Source organism: Crocodylus porosus, unplaced genomic scaffold, assembly GCF_001723895.1.
Source record: "Crocodylus porosus isolate Cpor-Errol unplaced genomic scaffold, CroPor_comp1, whole genome shotgun sequence".
NCBI classification, from domain to species: domain Eukaryota; kingdom Metazoa; phylum Chordata; order Crocodylia; family Crocodylidae; genus Crocodylus; species Crocodylus porosus.
This window is the reverse complement of record NW_017728943.1, coordinates 20,277,794-20,296,593: the sequence shown is the minus strand read 5'-3', so window position 1 is coordinate 20,296,593 and position 18,800 is coordinate 20,277,794. Positions and strand designations below refer to the sequence as shown.

At 46.3% G+C, this 18,800-nt stretch overlaps 1 protein-coding gene across 1 annotated transcript in view; it reads right to left on the bottom strand.

Moving 5' to 3' along the window:
• The window catches only part of DCBLD2 (discoidin, CUB and LCCL domain containing 2), a 91,295-nt gene that overhangs the window by 53,560 nt on the left and 18,935 nt on the right, over positions 1-18,800 (bottom strand). Inside the window, exon 2 of the mRNA XM_019548542.1 lies at positions 9,437-9,664. Coding sequence (XP_019404087.1) covers positions 9,437-9,664 — 228 coding nt within the window. The remainder of the gene's footprint in view (positions 1-9,436; positions 9,665-18,800) is intronic.

Here is an 18,800-nt window from a genome sequence, read left to right as displayed (position 1 = left end):
CAAGAGTAAATTGGATGCTTATCTTGCTGGGATCCTATGACCCCAGCTGACTTCCTGCCCTTTGGGCAGGGGGCTGGACTCGATGTTCTCCCAAGGTCCCTTCCAGCCCTAATGTCTATGAAATCTATGAAATCTATGAAATGTGGTGCCTATCTTCAAGAAAGGGAGGACAGTGGATGTGGCAAACTATAGGCCCATCAGCCTGACTTCTATCCCAGGGAACGTCTTAGAAAAGATTATCAAAGAGGCCATTCTTAACAGACTGGCCAATGGCAACATACTGAGGGATAGCCAGCACGTGTTTGTTGCAGGTGGGTCTTGCTTGACCAATCTTCTTTCCTTTTACGACCAGGTGACCTATCACCTGGACAAGTGAGAGGAGATTGATGTCCTATATCTTGACTTCAAAAAAGCCTTTGATCTGGTATCCCATGATCACCTCTTAGCAAAACTGGCCAACTGCGGCCTTGACCTCACCATGATCTGCTGGGTGGGGAATTGGCTCCGTGGTCAGTTCTAGAGGGTGGTGGTTGACATTAGTAAATCTTTGTGGTGTGCTGTGACCAGTGGGGTCCCTCAAGGCTCTGTCTTTGGACCTATTTTGTTCAACATCTACATTAATGATGTAGATATTGGTATCAGTAGTAGACTGGCCAAATTCGCCAATGATACCAAATTTTGAAGTAAAGCATCCATACCTGAGGACAAGAGGGTGATCCAGACTGACCTTGACAGGCTCAGCAAATGGGCAGACGAGAACCTAATGATGTTTAATACCAAAAAATACAAGGTTCTCCACCTGGGGAGGAAAAACCTGTAGCATGCCTATAGGCTCGGTAGTGCTACGCTGGCTAGCACTACATATGAAAGGGACTTGGGGGTCATGTTTGGCCACAAGATGAATATGAGCCTTCAGTGTGATGTTGCGGCTAGTAAAGTAAGCAAAATGCTGGCTTACATCCATAGATGCTTCTCAAGCAAATTCCAGGATGTCATTCTCCCGTTGTACTCAGCATTGGTAAGGCCACAGCTGAAGTACTACATCTAGTTTGGGGCTCCACAATTCAAAAAGAATGTGGAGAAGCTTGAGAATGTCAGAGGAGAGCTACACGCATGATCAGAGGTCAGGAAAACAGACCTCATGATGAGAAGCTGAGAGCCATGGGACTCTTCAGCCTGGAAAAGTGCAGGCTCAGATGTAATCTGGTGGCCACCTATAAGTTTATAAGGGGTGTTCACCAGTGTATCCCAAGGGATGACAAGGTTGAACAGTTATAAACTCCTCCAGGACCATTTTTGGCTGGACATAAGGAAGAACTTCTTTACTTTCCGAGCCCCCAAGGTCTGAAATAGCCTGCCATTGGAGGTGGTTCAAGCACCCACTTTGAACGCCTTCAAGAGAAATTTGGGTGCTTATCTTGCTGGGATCCTATGACCCCAGCTGATTTCCTGCCCCTGGGGCAGGGGGCTGGACTTGATGATCTTCCAAGGTCCCTTCCAGCCCTAATGTCTATGAAATCTATGAAAATCTGGTCCATGGGGCCAGATGCATTTTATGCTTGTGGCATAAGGAGATGCAAGTAGGAGCAATGTAAAGTTGCTACTGGTCCATTTTCATTCTTTGGAAGCTAGGATAGCTATGAGTAGGAGTCTGGAAACTAGAGCTGTCAGTAGTAAGATAGTACTGCATCAGTTTGCATCTAGCTCACATATGGTAGTTTAGCTTTGCACCTATGAAAGATTATAAGTATAATGGTTAGATGTTGAAATGCAAGATCCTAGACACGTTGACAGCATTTCCCTGCTAAATCTCAGAACTGCCAAAAATAGGCTTGGCATCTGTAGCAGGGCACTAGGGTGCCTGCTACTGATAATAGGAAATGGATTCAGCTGCCATTCATTAGGGCAGCAGGTGGCAATTGACATGGGAACTAATTGGATCAGCTGACCGCCAAGGGGCGAGGCTTGGCCTTCCTAAGCAGGGAAGGCTGAGGCCAGAGGCAGTTCCGCTCTGGCAGCTCAAGGAGCTAGAGCTCTGCTAGAGTGAGCAGGGCAGTGTTGTGCAGCAGCATGCGGATGCAGGATGGAGAGGACCCTGACAGGGATGAGAGAAGGATAGCCAGGCTGGCTTAAAGATTCATGTTATGGCCTAGGGGCCTTGTGTTTCTGTTTGGGGTGTTGTGATTATTACACCGGAGGATCGGGCGAGGCTGTAGGGGTGGAGGAGGCCTCAGGAGCTCCCCAGTAAGGAGGGGGAGTTCTTGGCACCATGGAGGGTGCCGCATTGTGGGGCTGTCCCGACCCCAGCCCATTGGGGCGACTTCGGGAAGAGTCTAGTAGAGGTGGAAGCCCAGTAGGGCGCGGGGCCAGGAAGGTGGGTCTAAGCAGTGGGGGGGGGCCCGCCCCAGCCCAGTGTGGGCATTACCGGGACAGGCCCCAATTGGAGGTCCCAATTGGGAAGAGCCCCAGTGGGGCATAGGCCCGAGTGCGGGCTGCGAGCACAAGAGGCGCGATCACAGGCCTCAGTGCGGGCATAGAAGGCCCCAGTGCGGGCAGCGAGCGCAAGGAGAGCGAGCAAAGGCCCCAGTGCGGGTAAAGAGCGTGAGAGGCGCAGGTACAGGCCCGAGTGCGGGCATAAAGACCGCGGGGAGTGCAGAATAGGCCGGTACGTGAGTGGTCGCGGAACATAAGGGAGGCAGGCCCGAGTGGGGCACTGCCTGTGAGATACAAAGCCCCGAGAGGGGAATAAGCCCATTGGGAAGTCCGGGCTGGGCTAGAGGGGACGCAATCAGAGAGCTGCCCCAGGAGGGGACGCGTGTATTGAGTTGGCCCCGGGAGAAGACCAGCACTGGGACTCGGAGAAAATCCCGGCATAGTAAGATCAGCCCCGTGCCAAGAAGGGTAGGAAGGCAGCCTCCACTGACAATACCAAGATCAAAGACGTGGCGGGCGAGATAGAGGGTGCATTCAAAGCCCAGGTTGGCACGGTAGGCAAGGGCACTAGGGGAGGTCATGGCACCCCTAGGGGCCTTCCTGCCACAGCATCCCATGGAGGTGAAGAACTGATGAATGTTAAGGATAAATGAGCTAACAAGAAAACCCTAAACCCTATGCTTACAAAGTAATTAAAGGAGGGAGGGAGAGAAAGTGCAAGGGGCAGGGGGAGAGGTGTGGGGAGAGAAGTGGGGAGAAAGCGTATTGCCTACTCTGCATGCTTCTCTGAATTACCGATGATATAGCTCCCCTATGATTTTATTTAAGATGTTGTGCCTGATAAACAAACACAATTAAAAACATCAGATAACTTATGTGGTAAAGCACAAGTTGCGCCTGCCACTTTAAGGGGTCTGAGCAGGCAGTAAGCAGCCTGTAGGGGGGAACAGGTTCAAGAAGACAGTCACATGTTAGGCAGGAGGCTGCCTGATTGGTGGAGAGACTAGGCGCCTGGGTATAAGGCTAGGCCAAAAAGCAGAGCTGGCAGTTGCTGCAGGGGGCTGAAGGAACAACATTACCCAGCTGGGTGCTTCTAGAAAAACTTGGGAGGTTCAGGGTAGAAATGATGGGGATGGGGGAGGTTCCTGGTCCTGGGGCATAACCTAAAACTACACCCTGCTGGGAAGGGTTGCATTGTGGGACTGCCTGTAGGAGGGTAGTCTCCAGGAAATGCCACACCTGTGCCCCCCCAATGAACAGAGAGTATGAGGCACCAGAAAGCCTCAGCCCCCACTGCCTTGTGGGTGACCCCATGGAGAGGAAAGGCTAGGGGAGCACACCCCAACATCAACAGAAAAGCATAGGGCCAAGGCCCACTGAGTGGGGCCTGAAGGGCATTAGGCTCAGAAGCCCAGTGAGGAGCTGAGTGTTGAGGGGCAGGGTACTGAAGTTCTAGTGTGGATTCACAGGGACCCAGGTAGGTCTGAAGATGCCTGAGGCCAAGTTTGGAGTTTGTAGATATGAATGCCAGCTGCAAGGCCTGGGTCATGGTATAAGGGAAGGCTGGGAGCTGTGTATTTGCCCTTGGCATCAGGGCAATTAAATGGGTAGCCTCCCACCTAGGAACGTGTTCAGTTACATTAAAGGCATGGCAGCAGAGCAAACTGCCCTAGACAAGTGGGAGAGCCAATGTCTGGACTGGCCCTGGGACGGCACACTTGTTACACCATACATACTTAATGGTTTACTATTCAAGTTCATTCATTCTCTTCATAAGAGCAATGTTATCTGACTCTAGGATAAACAAAAAGAAAACCAGATACCCTCTCAGCCAAGGGTAGATTACACTATTAGAATTTGTGACAGAACTTTGAACAAATGCCTGCAAACTGCACATTACATGCATGTATAGTGTACACGTAGTTTGCTAATAAATATTTAATAGAAGTCTGGACTTTTCTAATATATATATAGAATAAGAAATCCCAAGAAGTGTTGACATAATTTCAAAAGATAATTTTTATCATTCTGCAATGACTTCCTAAATGCAGCTTACTGTGACTACTCTTAAATAAATCAGTGTTTTCTAGTCATATGAAAAATGAAAAATGTATAACTTTATTTTATAAAGGCTAACTCCTGTTAAACATGTTTAATCTAATCTAGCAGTTCACCATATACTTTAGTTGTCTGCTGGAGTCATAAAAATTAGATCCTAAGCCATATGAATTTACCATTTCATTTGTTATGCTGTTCCAATGAGTTTAATTACATTTACTATTAAGAACTGCTGTCTCTTTTACCAACTGATTTTTTTCCTAACGTCAGCTTCTAGTTACCTGGTCGTCTTAAGCTATCGTGTGATAGAGGTAGAGGCCACTGCTGTCCTATTTCTTCTCTCATTATAGATACTGATAGATTGTAAATAAACTGTTGTTTAGCTTTCCCTGTCTAAACTATAGATTAGAGTATAATGCAGAGATAGCATAGCATAGTTTTAAACTGCTAGTTTGGGTATCAAAAGTTGTCTAGCCATATCAATAACACAGTTCAGCACAGGCTAATTTACCATCCCAAGAAGCTTCTCCAGGCTAGCTTGTTTATAATTAACTCACATACTGCTAAACCAGTTGTGCTCATAGTTTTGGTCCTATGAGTCAGATGAATGGTGTGGGCTAGTCTGCAGGCCCTAGAAGCCCCTGCACCATACCTGCCTGTTTGGGATCGGGTCCAAGGGGCCCCACACTACCCTGTGCACCCGATGTAGCATACAGGGTCATGGCCCACAGCATCTCCTACAGATCTGTGGGGAGCCCTATGGGCCAGATGACACTGTGCTGGGGAATGAATCTGGCTAAACTATATCAGTATGGAGGGTAGAAATATCCTTTGATGAACTATAAAACTGAACTCCTTAAGACTCCTTGTAAAATTCCTTTCGTAGTTCCTTCCCCAAGGAAAGGCATATAGAAGGTAACCATGTACCAGGCAATCAGAGATACTGAGCTACATTAAAGATGGATGTTGTCTAGAATGAATGGAATCCTTCCTAAGTGACTTGTAAGGTTTGCCAAAGCTCTGTTGGACTTCCAGTTTCTGCAAGACTCCTTTCATTAAAAGTTTTCTTTTTTATGATGTAAGGAAATTCCCAGGCAAAGAGTGTGAGAAGTAGCACCTAAGAATATTAAGACCTTGGCTGGGATGACAAAGTTGGGGATGGTCCTGCTTTGAGCAGGAGGTTGAACTAGATGACCTCCTGAGGTCCATAACAACCCTAAGTTTTCTATGATTCTAATATCAATTTGTAGGAAAACTTGCTTTTATTTTAAAGAGTTAGCAGAAAGGGGAGGTCTTCCACTTTTTCTTATGAGTTTTCTAGCTGATATAAAATTTGTTCTGTTTTACCTTAGAGTAAGCTTAATAAATTATTAGCTTTGTTTTATGGTCAAAATGGGGGACAATCACTTAACTTTTCTAAAGTCTTTTTTCAAATATATAAATATTAAGCAATTGTATTAGCAACTGTATGGATGCAATTCTTAGACTCACCATTAGTTCCACGAATTATACTGTTAACAGAACAAAACTAATACTTAGTTAAGCTATCATGCCATTACACCAGCTGGGAACAGATTAAATTCAAGAGAAACAAAAAGCAGAAAATTTACTTTAGTCAGCTAACTCACTTGTAAGCGAGTAACAGACTGATCTGCACTGAACGTTCCTTGCCATTTAAGGACCTTAGTGTTTTATTATTTTGGAGCAAATATGGCTTAAAGAGACTCCAAGCTGATACTTATTTTCACACACACACATTTATGTAACAGTAAAATGAGTCAACCTGAAAAAAGCCAGCTTTCTACAAGTGCCTTTACAACAATATTTGCTTTAGCCGGTTCAATGCTGATATGCAGGGATCCTGGATTGCTCTGTTTAAAAATCCAAATTTCTCTGATTAAAACCCCCGCAGAGTTTTTGCATGTTTAAAAGGAAACTCCATTGTTTATATATATAAAATGGAGTTTCATTTTATATATCTCAATTGACCACATTTTACTGATATATTATGATTTTTAAGCAATTTGGAAGCTTATCAGGTGCCACAATCATTATAATAAAATACATTCTAAATACCTACACATTTTTCCATTTGGTTTTTTTTTTTTAATCATGGAAAATAAAAGCTCTCCCTGTCCCCTTCACTCACTAGGACATGGGTCCAGCTACAGCTGTCCCCCCAACCTCCTACTGCTTTGTGGTGCTAAGCAGGCCTGATATGCCAATGCCTTGTCCTGCCCATGCCATTGCCCCTTGCCCCTCACTCTCAAGCCACAGTCCCCCTCAGCCCTCCCAGTGCCACTCACTCCCAACCCACAGCCCCCCGGCCCTGCCAGTGCCCTTCACTCCTGACCTGCAACTTCCTGTTCCCCCTCTCCCCATTGCTCAGCCCTGCTGGATGGGGCCTCCAGTTACTAGGGCTACGGGACCTGGCGTCTCTATCCTGCCTGTCCCCTGCTCCTTCAAAGGAGAAAATCTGTTTTTCCACAGAAAATAGAAAACCCAAATCCCTACTGATAAGTTACACAAACCAAATCATTGCTGAAACATCACTAACTCAAACCAAATCATTGCTGAAACATCACTAACTCAAAGCTGTTGGAAAAAAGTTAAAAACCAAAATATAGCTGTGCAGAAAACATCAGTGCTTTGGCATTTTTTGCCTAAAAACCTGAGTAAAATTCCGTCACATGTTGTCAACCTTGAAGCAGAAAGTTTATATTTGTTACACTGCTGTTTGAAACAAAAGAAGAGTTCTCTGCCCTTTTAGAGAAAACTCTGAAACCAGGAAACTTCTGAAGTGTGGTTATCTTTTCAAAGGCATCAGGCGAGATCAAGAGAAGTCTGGAATCCTGACACTGAAAAAAAAAAAGCTTTTAACAATGCATTTTTCCATGGTCCTTTCAACTCTGGAATTCATTCCCCATCTGTTAGTGTAAAACAGCATAAGTAGATGGAACTCCCTGGTCACTCTGCTAAAACAAATTTTTGAGAAGTGCTAAAGAGAGACTGGAAATAGGGTTTAATTACAGAACATGAAGGAATGAAGATTTTGACTTGTAACATACTCAGTCACAGTGAGTTGCACATATGAGAAAGAAGTGGTAATCTTCGCATCAAACAAGAACCAAGATAGCAGCAATTTCAGCAGATGGCAATAGTGGATAGATCCACGAATGAACATTTTCATCTATTATAAAATCTATTAAAAAAAATAAAGGATTTTAGCAGTCCAGACTTTGTCTGGACAGTTATAAGTTTGAAGACAGAATGACTGTCAGACTCCTTTTCTGGTTACCGCTGTTAAATTGAATACAGACAGATTTCATTTGTATCTTCCTTTCCATCTATCAGAAAAACACACAGCACAACTTCAGATTACTTGTTCTAGAACAGTGATTTCTAGTAAGTGCTTGATGAGCCAAACAACTAGAACTGCTGTCTGATTAATCTCCTCATTTGATTGTGAAGACCAGATGCCATCGCATTAAGAAAAAGTTTTGCCTGATTTTTTTTGCTCAAGGACTGTGGGATATGCAATTGTCCCATACTAAAAGTTCCTGTTTCCCTTATTAGAAATTCCTGTATACCAGTACATAACTCAACACTTTCATCACTTTTGTATTACAGCAGCAATTAATACATACCACTGAAATAAGCATTGCTCACAGTCAAGATTAAAGCCTGCTTGAAATTCAGTGAAAATGTAACAATTCTCTGAAGTTTAGATATGAATTACTGTCTACAATGTTTGACACAGATACTTGTTTATGGACAGAGAACATTTTATTAAAAGTGTTTGTGGTAGAGCACAAGTTGTGCCCGCCACTTTAAGAGGTTGAAGCAGGCTGTGGACCAGCCAGCAGGTGCAGTCAGGCCCTATTAGGCAGTCATATGATCACATGCCCCCCCCCACTGGATGAGTTCTGGACAGCCAGGGTACAAGCCCAGGCCCTAGAAGCAGAGCCAGCAGTTACTTCTAGGAGCCGCTGGAGCAACACTGCATAGCCTGAGAGCAGCTTCTGAAACATCTGGAGGTTAAGGTAGGAACTATGGGGGTGGAAGAGGTTCCTTCTGGTCCTGGGTTAGACCCGAAACTGCACCCTGCTGGGGTTGGATTGTGTGGCAGGACAGTCTCCAGGAAATGCTACACCAGTGCCTCCCCAGTGGAAGGCAAGGCTGGGATGCTGTATTGCCTCAGCCCCCGCTGCCTTATGGGTATCCCCTGTGGAGGGGAAAGGCTTAGTGGAGCGCACCCCAACAGAAAAGCACAGGGCCCAGGTCCACCACGTGGGGCCTGAGACAGAGGCCAAGGCCCACTGAGTGGGGTGTAAGGCCCAGTAGCCCAGAGAGGGGCTAGAGGCTGAGTTTGGCTCAGTGTGGGGCAGAAAGCCAGAGGCTGAGTAGATAGGGCTTGCAGGTAGTCTGAAAGACTGTGTGTAGGTTGGTCAAAGTGTGTGAGCGATGTAGCCGAAAGGACTGTGTAGAGTAGGGCCAGGGTGGGACCCAAAGGGCTGCGTGGAGTAGGGTGCAATGGGTGAGGCTCAGTGAGGGGCCGAATGGGTGAGGCCCAGGAGTGGGCAGAGTGATTGAGGCCTAGCAAGGGGCCGGAGTTGTCAGCAGTTTAGATGCCATCTCCCAGGCACTGGACACAGTGTAGAGGTAGTTTGGAGCCATGTATTTGGCCCAGTACACCATGGCCAAGATTAGGACAGCCTCCCACACACAACAACCATTGTGGTAACATCAACGGTGTGGCAGGTGAGGCAGGGTAGACTGCCCTAGGCAGGGGACAGGAGAATGATGCGAGTGGCTCAAGGGCGGAGCTTGTAGTTGCCCCCCTGTCACAGTGTTTTAAAAAACAACAGTAAAAAGCAAATATTTTGCCATGATCTGCAGGAAATTACAACATTTGATACTGAAAACAAGGAATAAAAGCTCATACCTATCTCTGTCCTGGTGGGTCCAATTCCATTATAAACTCTCAGGTAATTAAAGTGGCAAGAATTTGAGTCTTCAATATCAAAGTCTCCAAATTTGAGCTGAACTCTCTCACCAGGTTTGACACGAATCTCCCACTCACACACTGAACTATTGGGGTAGGTCTGTGGGTAGTTTATTGAAGTAAAAGTTCCACTTTCAGGGCCTAGAACAGTATGTCCACATCCATCACCTAAAAAAAAGTTATAACAAAAATAGGTTATTCACACAGTATAAATCTTCAAAGTTTCATTTGTAGTCTCATCAACTTTAATATTGGTTCAAGTTTTTTCAAATGTGGTAATTAAACTCAAAAGCAAAACTGGCATCAGGGAAACTATGAACATAACACGATAGGATTTAATAAACTTTATCTAGGCTTAATGTCTAAATACAAACATTTCAGTTAGCGCTACCTTTCTCAGCAGGTTAAATTAACCTGGGCAAATGTAGTTACTCTGCATGTCGTCCCAATAGTCAGTTGTTTTGAGCATGCTTGGACATCTGTAGACGCACCATTTCATGCAGTGTAAACATGCTTTATGTTCCTTACTCCATCTATCCGAAGAGCTACAACAGTAACCTATTTGGGGGAAAGAGCGGCAGTGTAGGGATGCAGCCAGGCACCCTGGGCAAAGCAGAAGCAGTGATTTCTGATTTCTACCATGACAGCAAATGTGTGGTGGCCAGCAGCAGGCACATTTTTCATACCTTCCCCCAAGCTGGAGCTAGGGGCAGTTGCTCCTAGCACCCTCCCCTTCTCCCTAATCACACCACTGAAACAGACTTCCTATTTTGGGAAGTCAGTTGGCAATAGTTAATGGTATTACCACACTGTAAATGATAATACATAAATAAATGGATACAGCTACCATGTTAGTGAAGATTTATGACTTTTGAGCAGAAAAAATATAACAGCTGCAAACCAAAGGTATTCCCAAAACATTCATGCCAAGCATAACATGACTACTAAGATGAATGATATTTAATAGTAACTAGGTATTTTAAAATTATTTTTAAGGAGAGAGTACTATGTAAGTTGCAAACATTAGTACTCATTCTATGAAGTTGGTTCAAGATGGAAAATAGTTCTCAATATATTACATCCAGCTAAACTGTAACACTGGATACAAATCCCAGAAGACTAGATTCTCTGACAAGTATTTGTGTTAGGACTTAAGCCAGGGGTGGGCAAAATGCAGCCTGTGGGCCAGATGCGGCCTGCTAGCCCATTCTATCCAGCCCACAGGGCTCCTAAAAAATTTAGAAAATTAATATTTATCTGACCCTGGCTGCCTGTCATGTGGCCCTCGATGGCTTGCCAAAACTTAGTATGTGGCCCTCCACCTGAAATAATTGCCTGCCCCTGACTTAAGCAAAGACCACCACCTACTGTGTAGACCCCCTATGCCAGATTCTTGTGAGATGCATAACACTTCTAGAAGGGCTCACATAATTGTAAGTGAAGAGTTATGATTTGCCCAGCAAAATATATTGCTTTGAGTGTTCTGATTCAAACTTACTTGGCATTATAAAATGTTTGAGAGATCTATAATACTGGGTGGGTAGGGCTGGATTATGACAGGGTGGGGCCCTAAGCTAGGGGCTGCCAACCTTTCTATGCTGCAGCCTGGCAAACCGTGGACAGGAAGTGGCTGTGGCCTGAAAAACTGTGGACTAGCATACAGAGCTCTGTGGCAGGGATTTCCAACTGGAACTCAGGTAAAGATACCTCCACCCCGCGGGCAGGGGAGTGGGCCTAAACCTCAACTGCAGCTGCCACAGGCCCTGCAGGAGGAGTTGCAGCCTCTGCCCGGCTCTGTGGGGCCACTGTTTGCTGGTTCATGGTCACTTCCAGTCCAGGGGTTGGCTTAGAGGCCTCTCATAATGTGAGGCCCTAAGCTGCAGCTTTCTTAGCTTGTACCTAAATCCAGCACCGTGGGTGGGCAACTGCCTAGTCTTTAGGACTGCTGCCATGCACTGAGAAGCCCTATGAACCAACATTTCTTTCAGCCCAAGTTAGAAGTTACTTTTGTAGGTTGGTAGAGACATTTAGTGTTTTTCACTCATATTACTGCCTCTTCCAGTTTGGAAAAACTGTATCATATTTTATTTAAGTACAAAAATTGAGACAGCTTTGGTCTTTTCTTTGCCTGTGAGGCCATTCTATTTGGCCCATGGGTCCCCTAAAAAATTTAGAAAAGTGACAGGAACCCGGGGCAGTAGGACCCAGGGGAAGCCTGGTTGGGTCCTGCCCGCCCCAGGTCGGAAGCCCCAGCAGGGGCTTCTGGCCTGGGAATATGTGGCTCCTTGGCTGCACCAGCACGGGAAACTCAGGTAAGGGTGGGGGGGAAGGGTAGGGAAGGAGCCCGGGGAAAAGTGGCCCCTCCCCCTCTCCCACCTCATGGCCAGCACTCCCTGCTGCAGCCACTCACAGCCTGTGCGGGGCTGTCCAGAGCAGGCATAGGCAGTGCCACACAGGCTGTGAGCAGCTGTAGCGTGGGGTGCTGGCCATGGGGCAAGTGTGGGGCCGCTTTTCCCCGCACTCAGCACCGGCTTGTAACCCGCTCCTGCTGCCAGCCTAGGCCCTGCACTGGCTCTCGGCTCACCCTTCATGGCTGTGCCACGGTGACAGCTGCTGCGGCTCCCCCCCATTTGCTGTGCCAGGCAGCGTTTGCCACCACTGCCTCTGGGCTGCCCAGAGTGCATGAGCTCTGGGCGGGCAGCAGCAGCAAAAAACAGTGCCTGGCATGGCAAGCGGGGGGGGCCACAGCTGCTGCTGCCCTTTGCAGCCCTGATGGGCGAGCCCGGAGCCGGCGCAGGGCTCAGTCTGGCAGCAGAGCTGGGTTACAAGGTGGTGCTGAGTGCGGGGAGCGCAGGAAAAGCAGCCCCGCCCCCGCCCCATGGCTGGCACCCTGCACTGCAGCTGCTCACAGCCCGCCTGGGGCTGCCTATGTCTGCAGCAGGGAGCTCCGGCCACGGGGCGGGGGAGGGGCCGCTTTTCCCTACACAGCACCAGCTTGTTCCCTGCCGTGGAGGGAGTCAGCGCTGCACTTTGCTCCCAGCCTGTACTGCAGGGCTGGGGTCATTGGGAGTGAGCGGGTACACAGGGTCCACACTAGTGTCTTGGGGCCAGCACAAGCATGGGGCCCAGAGCAGGGCAGCAGGAGTACAGGGGTCCTGGCTGGCAGGGGCTCTGTGGAGCCAAGCCAGCTCCCGCCTCTTTCTGCTGGTGTACGCTAGCCCAGCTCCACAGACCTCTGCCAGCCTATGCCCTGCTCTGGGCCCCACCAGCGCTGGCCCTGAGACACTGATCCCAAGATGGTGACCAGGGGGCAGGGCTACCTATGTGGCCCTCGACAGTTTGCCAAAACTGGGTAAGCAGCCCTCCGCCCAAAATAACTGCCTGCCCCTGGTCTAGCTTCATCCTATTTGGAACCCCGCTTCAGGTAGTTGAAGGCTGCTATTAGGTCCCACCCCCTCAGTCTTCTCTTCTCCAGACTAAATAAGTCCAGTTCCCTCTGCTTCTCCTCATAATTCATGGCAGTGAAGGCAAACCATTGACTCATATCCATCTTATTGTCCACTGTAACCCCCAAGTCCTTTTCTGCAGAGTTGCTGCTTATCCAGTCTGTCCCCAACCTGTTGTAGTGCATAGGATTCTTCTGTCCTACGTGCAGGACTCTGCACTTGTCCTTGTTGAACCTCATGGGATTCCTTTTGGCACAATCCTCCAATTTTCCTAGGTCAATCTGAATCTTAGCCCTACCCTAGTAGTCAATCTACTACCCCACCCCCCCAAGCCTTGTGTCATCTATAAAATTTCTTAGGGTATAATCCATCCCATCTTTCAGATTTTTAATTAAAATATTGAATAAAACTACCCCAGGACCAACCCCATAGGGCACTCCACTTGATATAGCTGCCAACTAGACCACAAACCATTGACTACTACCCGTTGAGCCCAACAATCCAGCCAACTTTCTATCTACCTTACAGTCCATTCTTCCAACCCATACTTCCTTGGGTTGCTTATAAGAATGTTATGGGAGACCATACCAAAAGCCTTGCTAAAGTCAAGTTATATCACATCCACTGCTTCCCCACATCCACAGAGCCAGTTATCTCACCACAGAAAGCAATCAGGTTGGTCAGACATGGCTTGCCCTTTGTGAATCCATGCTGTTCCTAATCATCTTGTTCTCTTCCAAGTGATTAGAAATAGATTCCTTGAGGACCTGCTCCATGATTTTTCTGGGGACTGAGGTAAGACTGACTGGTCTGTAGTTCCCTGGATCCTCCTTCTTCCTGTTCTTAAAAATGGGCACTATATTTGCCCTTTTCCAATTGTCCAGGACCTCCCTCAATCACCAGGAGTTTCCAAAGATAATGGCCAGCAGCTCTGCAATCACATCAGCCAACTCTCTCAGCACCCTCAGATGTACTGCATCTGGCCTCATGGACTAGTACACATCCAGCTTTTTTAAATAGTCCCTAACCTGTTCTTTCACTACTGAGGGCTACTCACCTTCTCCCCAAACTGTGCTGCCCAGTGCAGTAGTCTGGGAGCTGACCTTTCCTGTGAAGACCAAGGTAAAAAAAAGAATTGAGCACTTCAGCTTTTTCCTCATCGAGGGGGCAGATCGAGGCCCCTGTAGTGAGGGAGGGAGTGAGGCTGGGGATGGGGCAGGCACTGCCCAACCAGGACAGGGAAGGGCATCGGATGGAGGCAGTGGCTTGTCCAGGGGGCACAGGGATGTGGGGCAGCTCCCACCACTGTGCACACCCCCCTGGGAGGCCTGGGGGCATGTGCCCCCTGATCTGTGCATAGGGTAAGGTCAGGCTGTCTGCTGCATGCTCGGGGCTGGCACCAACCTTTTCCTGGTGGATGTCCTCAGGGTGGGAAGAGATGGTGCTGGGAGGAGAGCTATGGCAAATTTTGGGGTGGCTCTGTAGTCCCCCCACCCCAGTGCCACTGCCTGCCCCACCTGGCCCAAGTGCAGCCACCAGAAAGAGGCTGGTGCTGGCCCCCAGCGCGCAGTGGGCAGCCCACCCTTACCCTATGTATAGAGCTAGCCACATGACCCCCACGCCTCCCCTGAGGGTGTGTGCAGTAGCAGGAGCCAGCCCCTTCCTGAGCTGTTGGCTCCAGCCCACGCCCCACCCTGTCCATGCAGTGCTTGCTCCAGCCCCATTCCCTTCCTCACTGTGGGAGCCTCAATCTGCTCCCTCCACACCCCTTCCCTCCCGTGTCCCTTCCCCCACTCCGACGCACCAGCATATCAACTATCAGAACAGTATTGACTAATATGGCTAGTCAATAATTGGCTCTTGGTATTGGCCCAAAAATTTTTTATCAGCGCACCTCTATCCCTCACCAATTCTTCCCTGTTTGTGCACAGCCAGTCAAGAAGAGTATGGCCCCTAGTTGGTCTCTCCAACACTTGTACCAGGAAGTTGTCTCCAGTGCTCTCCAAAAACTTCCTGGATTGCCTGTGCACTGCTGTATTGCCCTCCCAGCAGATGTCAGGATGACTGAAGTTCCCCATGAGAACCAGGACTTGTGGTCTGGTAACTTGTGCTAGTTGTTTAAAGAAAGCCTCGTTTACCTCATCCTTCTGGCCTAGTGGTCTAGAACAGACACCCATCACAACATCGTCCTTGTTGCTCTCACCTCTAACCTTAACCTACAGACTTTCAACAGGCCTGTCTTCAGTTTCATACTAGAGCTCTGAGCAGTCATATGGCTCTTTTACATAATGAGCAACTCCTCCTCCTCCTCTTCTCCTCTGCTTATCCTTCATGAACAGTTGGTATCCCTTTTTTATAGATAAGCATGAACTCAAGACTAAGAACTTATAGAATATGTGTGAGACAAATAAAAAATGTGGAAAACATGCTAAGCCACACAGAGCAAATTATAAGGCATTTTAGATTACAGAAGATGATCACCTGTGAAAGGTATCGCTAATTTCAAGATCTTCATTACATAGCCAAGCTACTCTGATTTTCTTCTGAGAACCTGCAGTTCACTGTGGCCAAACTTTTATATCAGAGTCAATGTTGTTCCCAATATCAGAAAAATTTCAAAACGAGAGACAAGACAAGAGAATCTTCCCACATTGTCATTTGAGAAAGAGTGTGAAACCAAGTCTAACTACAGTCTACAAAACATTAATATAGATTTTAATACATAGGATGTAGGTTTGAAGAGAGAGCATTTAACTGTTAAGCTGCTTGAGAAGGTTTTATCTGCACAATTCACCAGTCTGCAAACAAAAAATGACAGACATGTAAGGTAATATATCAAGAATAACTCTCTTAATTACTTGGAATAAAGGCATTAGATTTACCTAAGCAAAGAAAGGAATTTCAAGCAGTCCATTTTAAGTCTAAATATGTAACTCTCTCTACTTAGATGGACTACCATAATCTATCTTGCCCTAAGAAGCAGCTATGAAGTGAGTTTGCCTGTTGTTTATATGAAAAATTGCTGCGTCAACTTCTCACTACTCAGTTGAGGCAGAAAAACTCAAAAAGATGTAACATGAAAATGAAATCCTAAAAGTAAGGAAAACAGGACCATCAAGTTGGAGATAGCTTTGAAATTTATTTAAAAATACTTGGACTCATTCCCTTTCTTCAAACACAAGACTGCTCCTATTGAACTTCACAGGATCTCTGGGAGCAGGATTCGCTGTCTCCTAGATTTCTTCTTCCCCACCCCTTCTTTCTCTGCAGTCATAATTCATACGCATAATTCATATTATTTCTTTATTAAAATAATGTCAACCTCTCACACCCAGTTCTGTTTCCCAAAATGAAGATATGTTAGTGTTATTCATTGGAGAAAAGTCTGGGGTTGCAAGGGAGGAAGACATACAGAAAAAGGAATTTAAAAGAAATGAACAAGATATTGAAAAAAGGGAAAGAAAAGGAAAGAAACCCCAGAAGTGCAAAGAGCAGACCATTGTTATCATAATTTTGAGTTTATGGAGAAAGAGAGGTTACAGTTTTTTGTTCTTAGATGAAATATGAATTTTAAATATTTTATTGTATGATAATTTGATCTTTTTCACCTACAGCAGGGGTTGGGAACCTACAGAACATGGAACCATAATCTGGCCTATAGATATGGGGTTTCAGCAGCCAGACTGACCAAGATCAGGTCAGAGGTAGGAGGGTGCTCGGGCATATCTTCCACTGTTGTTTTTCCCCAGTGGCTGTCATCACTCCTCCCCAGTGGTAGGGGAAAGCAACTGCAACCAAAGCCCTTCTGTTGCTACAGAGTAAATATCTGGCTGTGGAGACTGTCTTGCAGCTGCACAGAAACATGGTGGTGCCTGCTTTCCTTATGCAGCTGCTGAGCAAAGTAGTGTTGTGGTAGCTGGGTCCTACCACCCGCCATCTTCAAATCTGGCCCACAGCCTAAAAAGGTTGCTGATCCCTGACCTACAGCAAACCCTATATCCTGTCCCAGTACTACTTAACAGTTAATCTATACTCTTCTTCCTTTTTAATCCCTCTATTCTGTTTCTTGTTCATTTTCCGTTTAGTACCATATTTACTCAAATCCAAGATGTGTTTTTTCCCCATTCAACGTGGGTGGGGGGGCTGGGGAAGAGGGCAAGAGGATAGGTAACTGCTGTAGACCTGCCAGAGCCACAGGCACCTGCTCCTTACCCTGCTCCCACCTCCGCTTACCCTTGGTTGCAGTTCTAATTCTGGCCCCACTCCAGCCTGGGAGACAGAGTACATACCGCAGCAACCAGGGAGAAGCAGCAATGGTGGCTGAAGCTCCAGTCCCAGATTCAGCCCAATCCAAGAACTGCTGCTGTTGCAACCGTTGTTGCCTGGCTAGGCAGGGGCCAGAGCCATGATGTACTTGGAGTCAGAGTTGAGATTCAGAGTAAGCAGTTAGCAGGGGAAAAGAAGGGCAGGGGCTGGGAGCACAGGCTCCACAGCAGGCACCAGGGGGTACAGGCACCACAGGGGGCAGTGGAGGGGAAGGGGCAGGAGCCAGGCCATTCATCTCCTACACCAGCAGGAGTCAGTCCATTTGTCTCATACACCACCTGCCCTCCTGCAGAAGTGTGTGTGTGTGTGGGGGGGGTGGAACAACAGACGCATTTTAAGACGATTCTCCAATATTTAATTTCCATGCATAGAATCTAACACATTTATGAATTTTCTTTGTGTATAATCTAATTATTGGGGGTCATCTTAAATTTGAAGTTGCCATGGATTCAGGTAAATATGGTATTTTGTCTGTCCCTGTTCCTGCCAACAGACAAAGGCTTTTCTCTATAGAATAAAATACACACACACACACTGCATCTGTTTCAAAATAGTTGGGTGTGACAAGCTGGCAATCTTCTAATGTATAAAAAATACACAAAAGCTTAAGTAAGCTGCACTACCACCGTACTATATAGAAACTGAGGCACAACCTTTGCTTTTAGCTTCTGAACAGAAAACAGACACTGTCATTTAGTCTTGTAAGTTAAATCCAGCATAAAGAATATAATAACAACATTTGAAAAGACAGCTCCCTTAAATAGATTATGTTATTGTAATACATAATGTATTTCCTTCCTTTGCTCCCACAGAGAAAATGAACCAACACTCAAAAAACAGAATAGGCTAGGGAAGTCTTATAGAATGATCAATTACACTAAAGCCTGCATCCCAAACCTCAAGCTGTAAACAAGGAATATGATGGTCAGTGGCCTTGAGGACAGAAGGTAAGCTGCCCATTAATAGGGACCTATTGAAATTGCAGCAGAAGTGAACTGCATGGCAGCTCCTTAAGTCTTTCAAAGTCCCCCATATTCAAATCCACATATCTGTAAAAACATTTTGCATCTTCTTGTAACTTCCAGACATCAAGAGATGAAGAAACCATAATTTCCCCTTGATGGAAGCTTCAAGTTAACAACATTTTTGGAAATAATCTTAATATATGGAAAACCTACAATTTAGGAGTGATTTTTAATTTGACCCATCAATAGTTCAAAAAATAAATTATGGTTTATGCTGTTGGGAACAAAAAATGAACTGCAAGTTTATTTTAGAGAAATGTGGACACTTTTTTATTGAACCGCTGGCCAATTTCTTATTGAATGTTCAATTCTGTTTTGGCCAAGAATGATGCAACTAAGTTCATAAACTTACACAAAAACATGCACTGATGTAAAAACTATGCCCAATATCTTTAAAAAAATATGGATTTTAAGAGCAGAGAACAACAGTATAAAGCACAGGCTTAACTTTTAAAAATCATATGAATTAAACTGGGTCGTTAGCAATTGCAGAATCAAGGTGTAAGT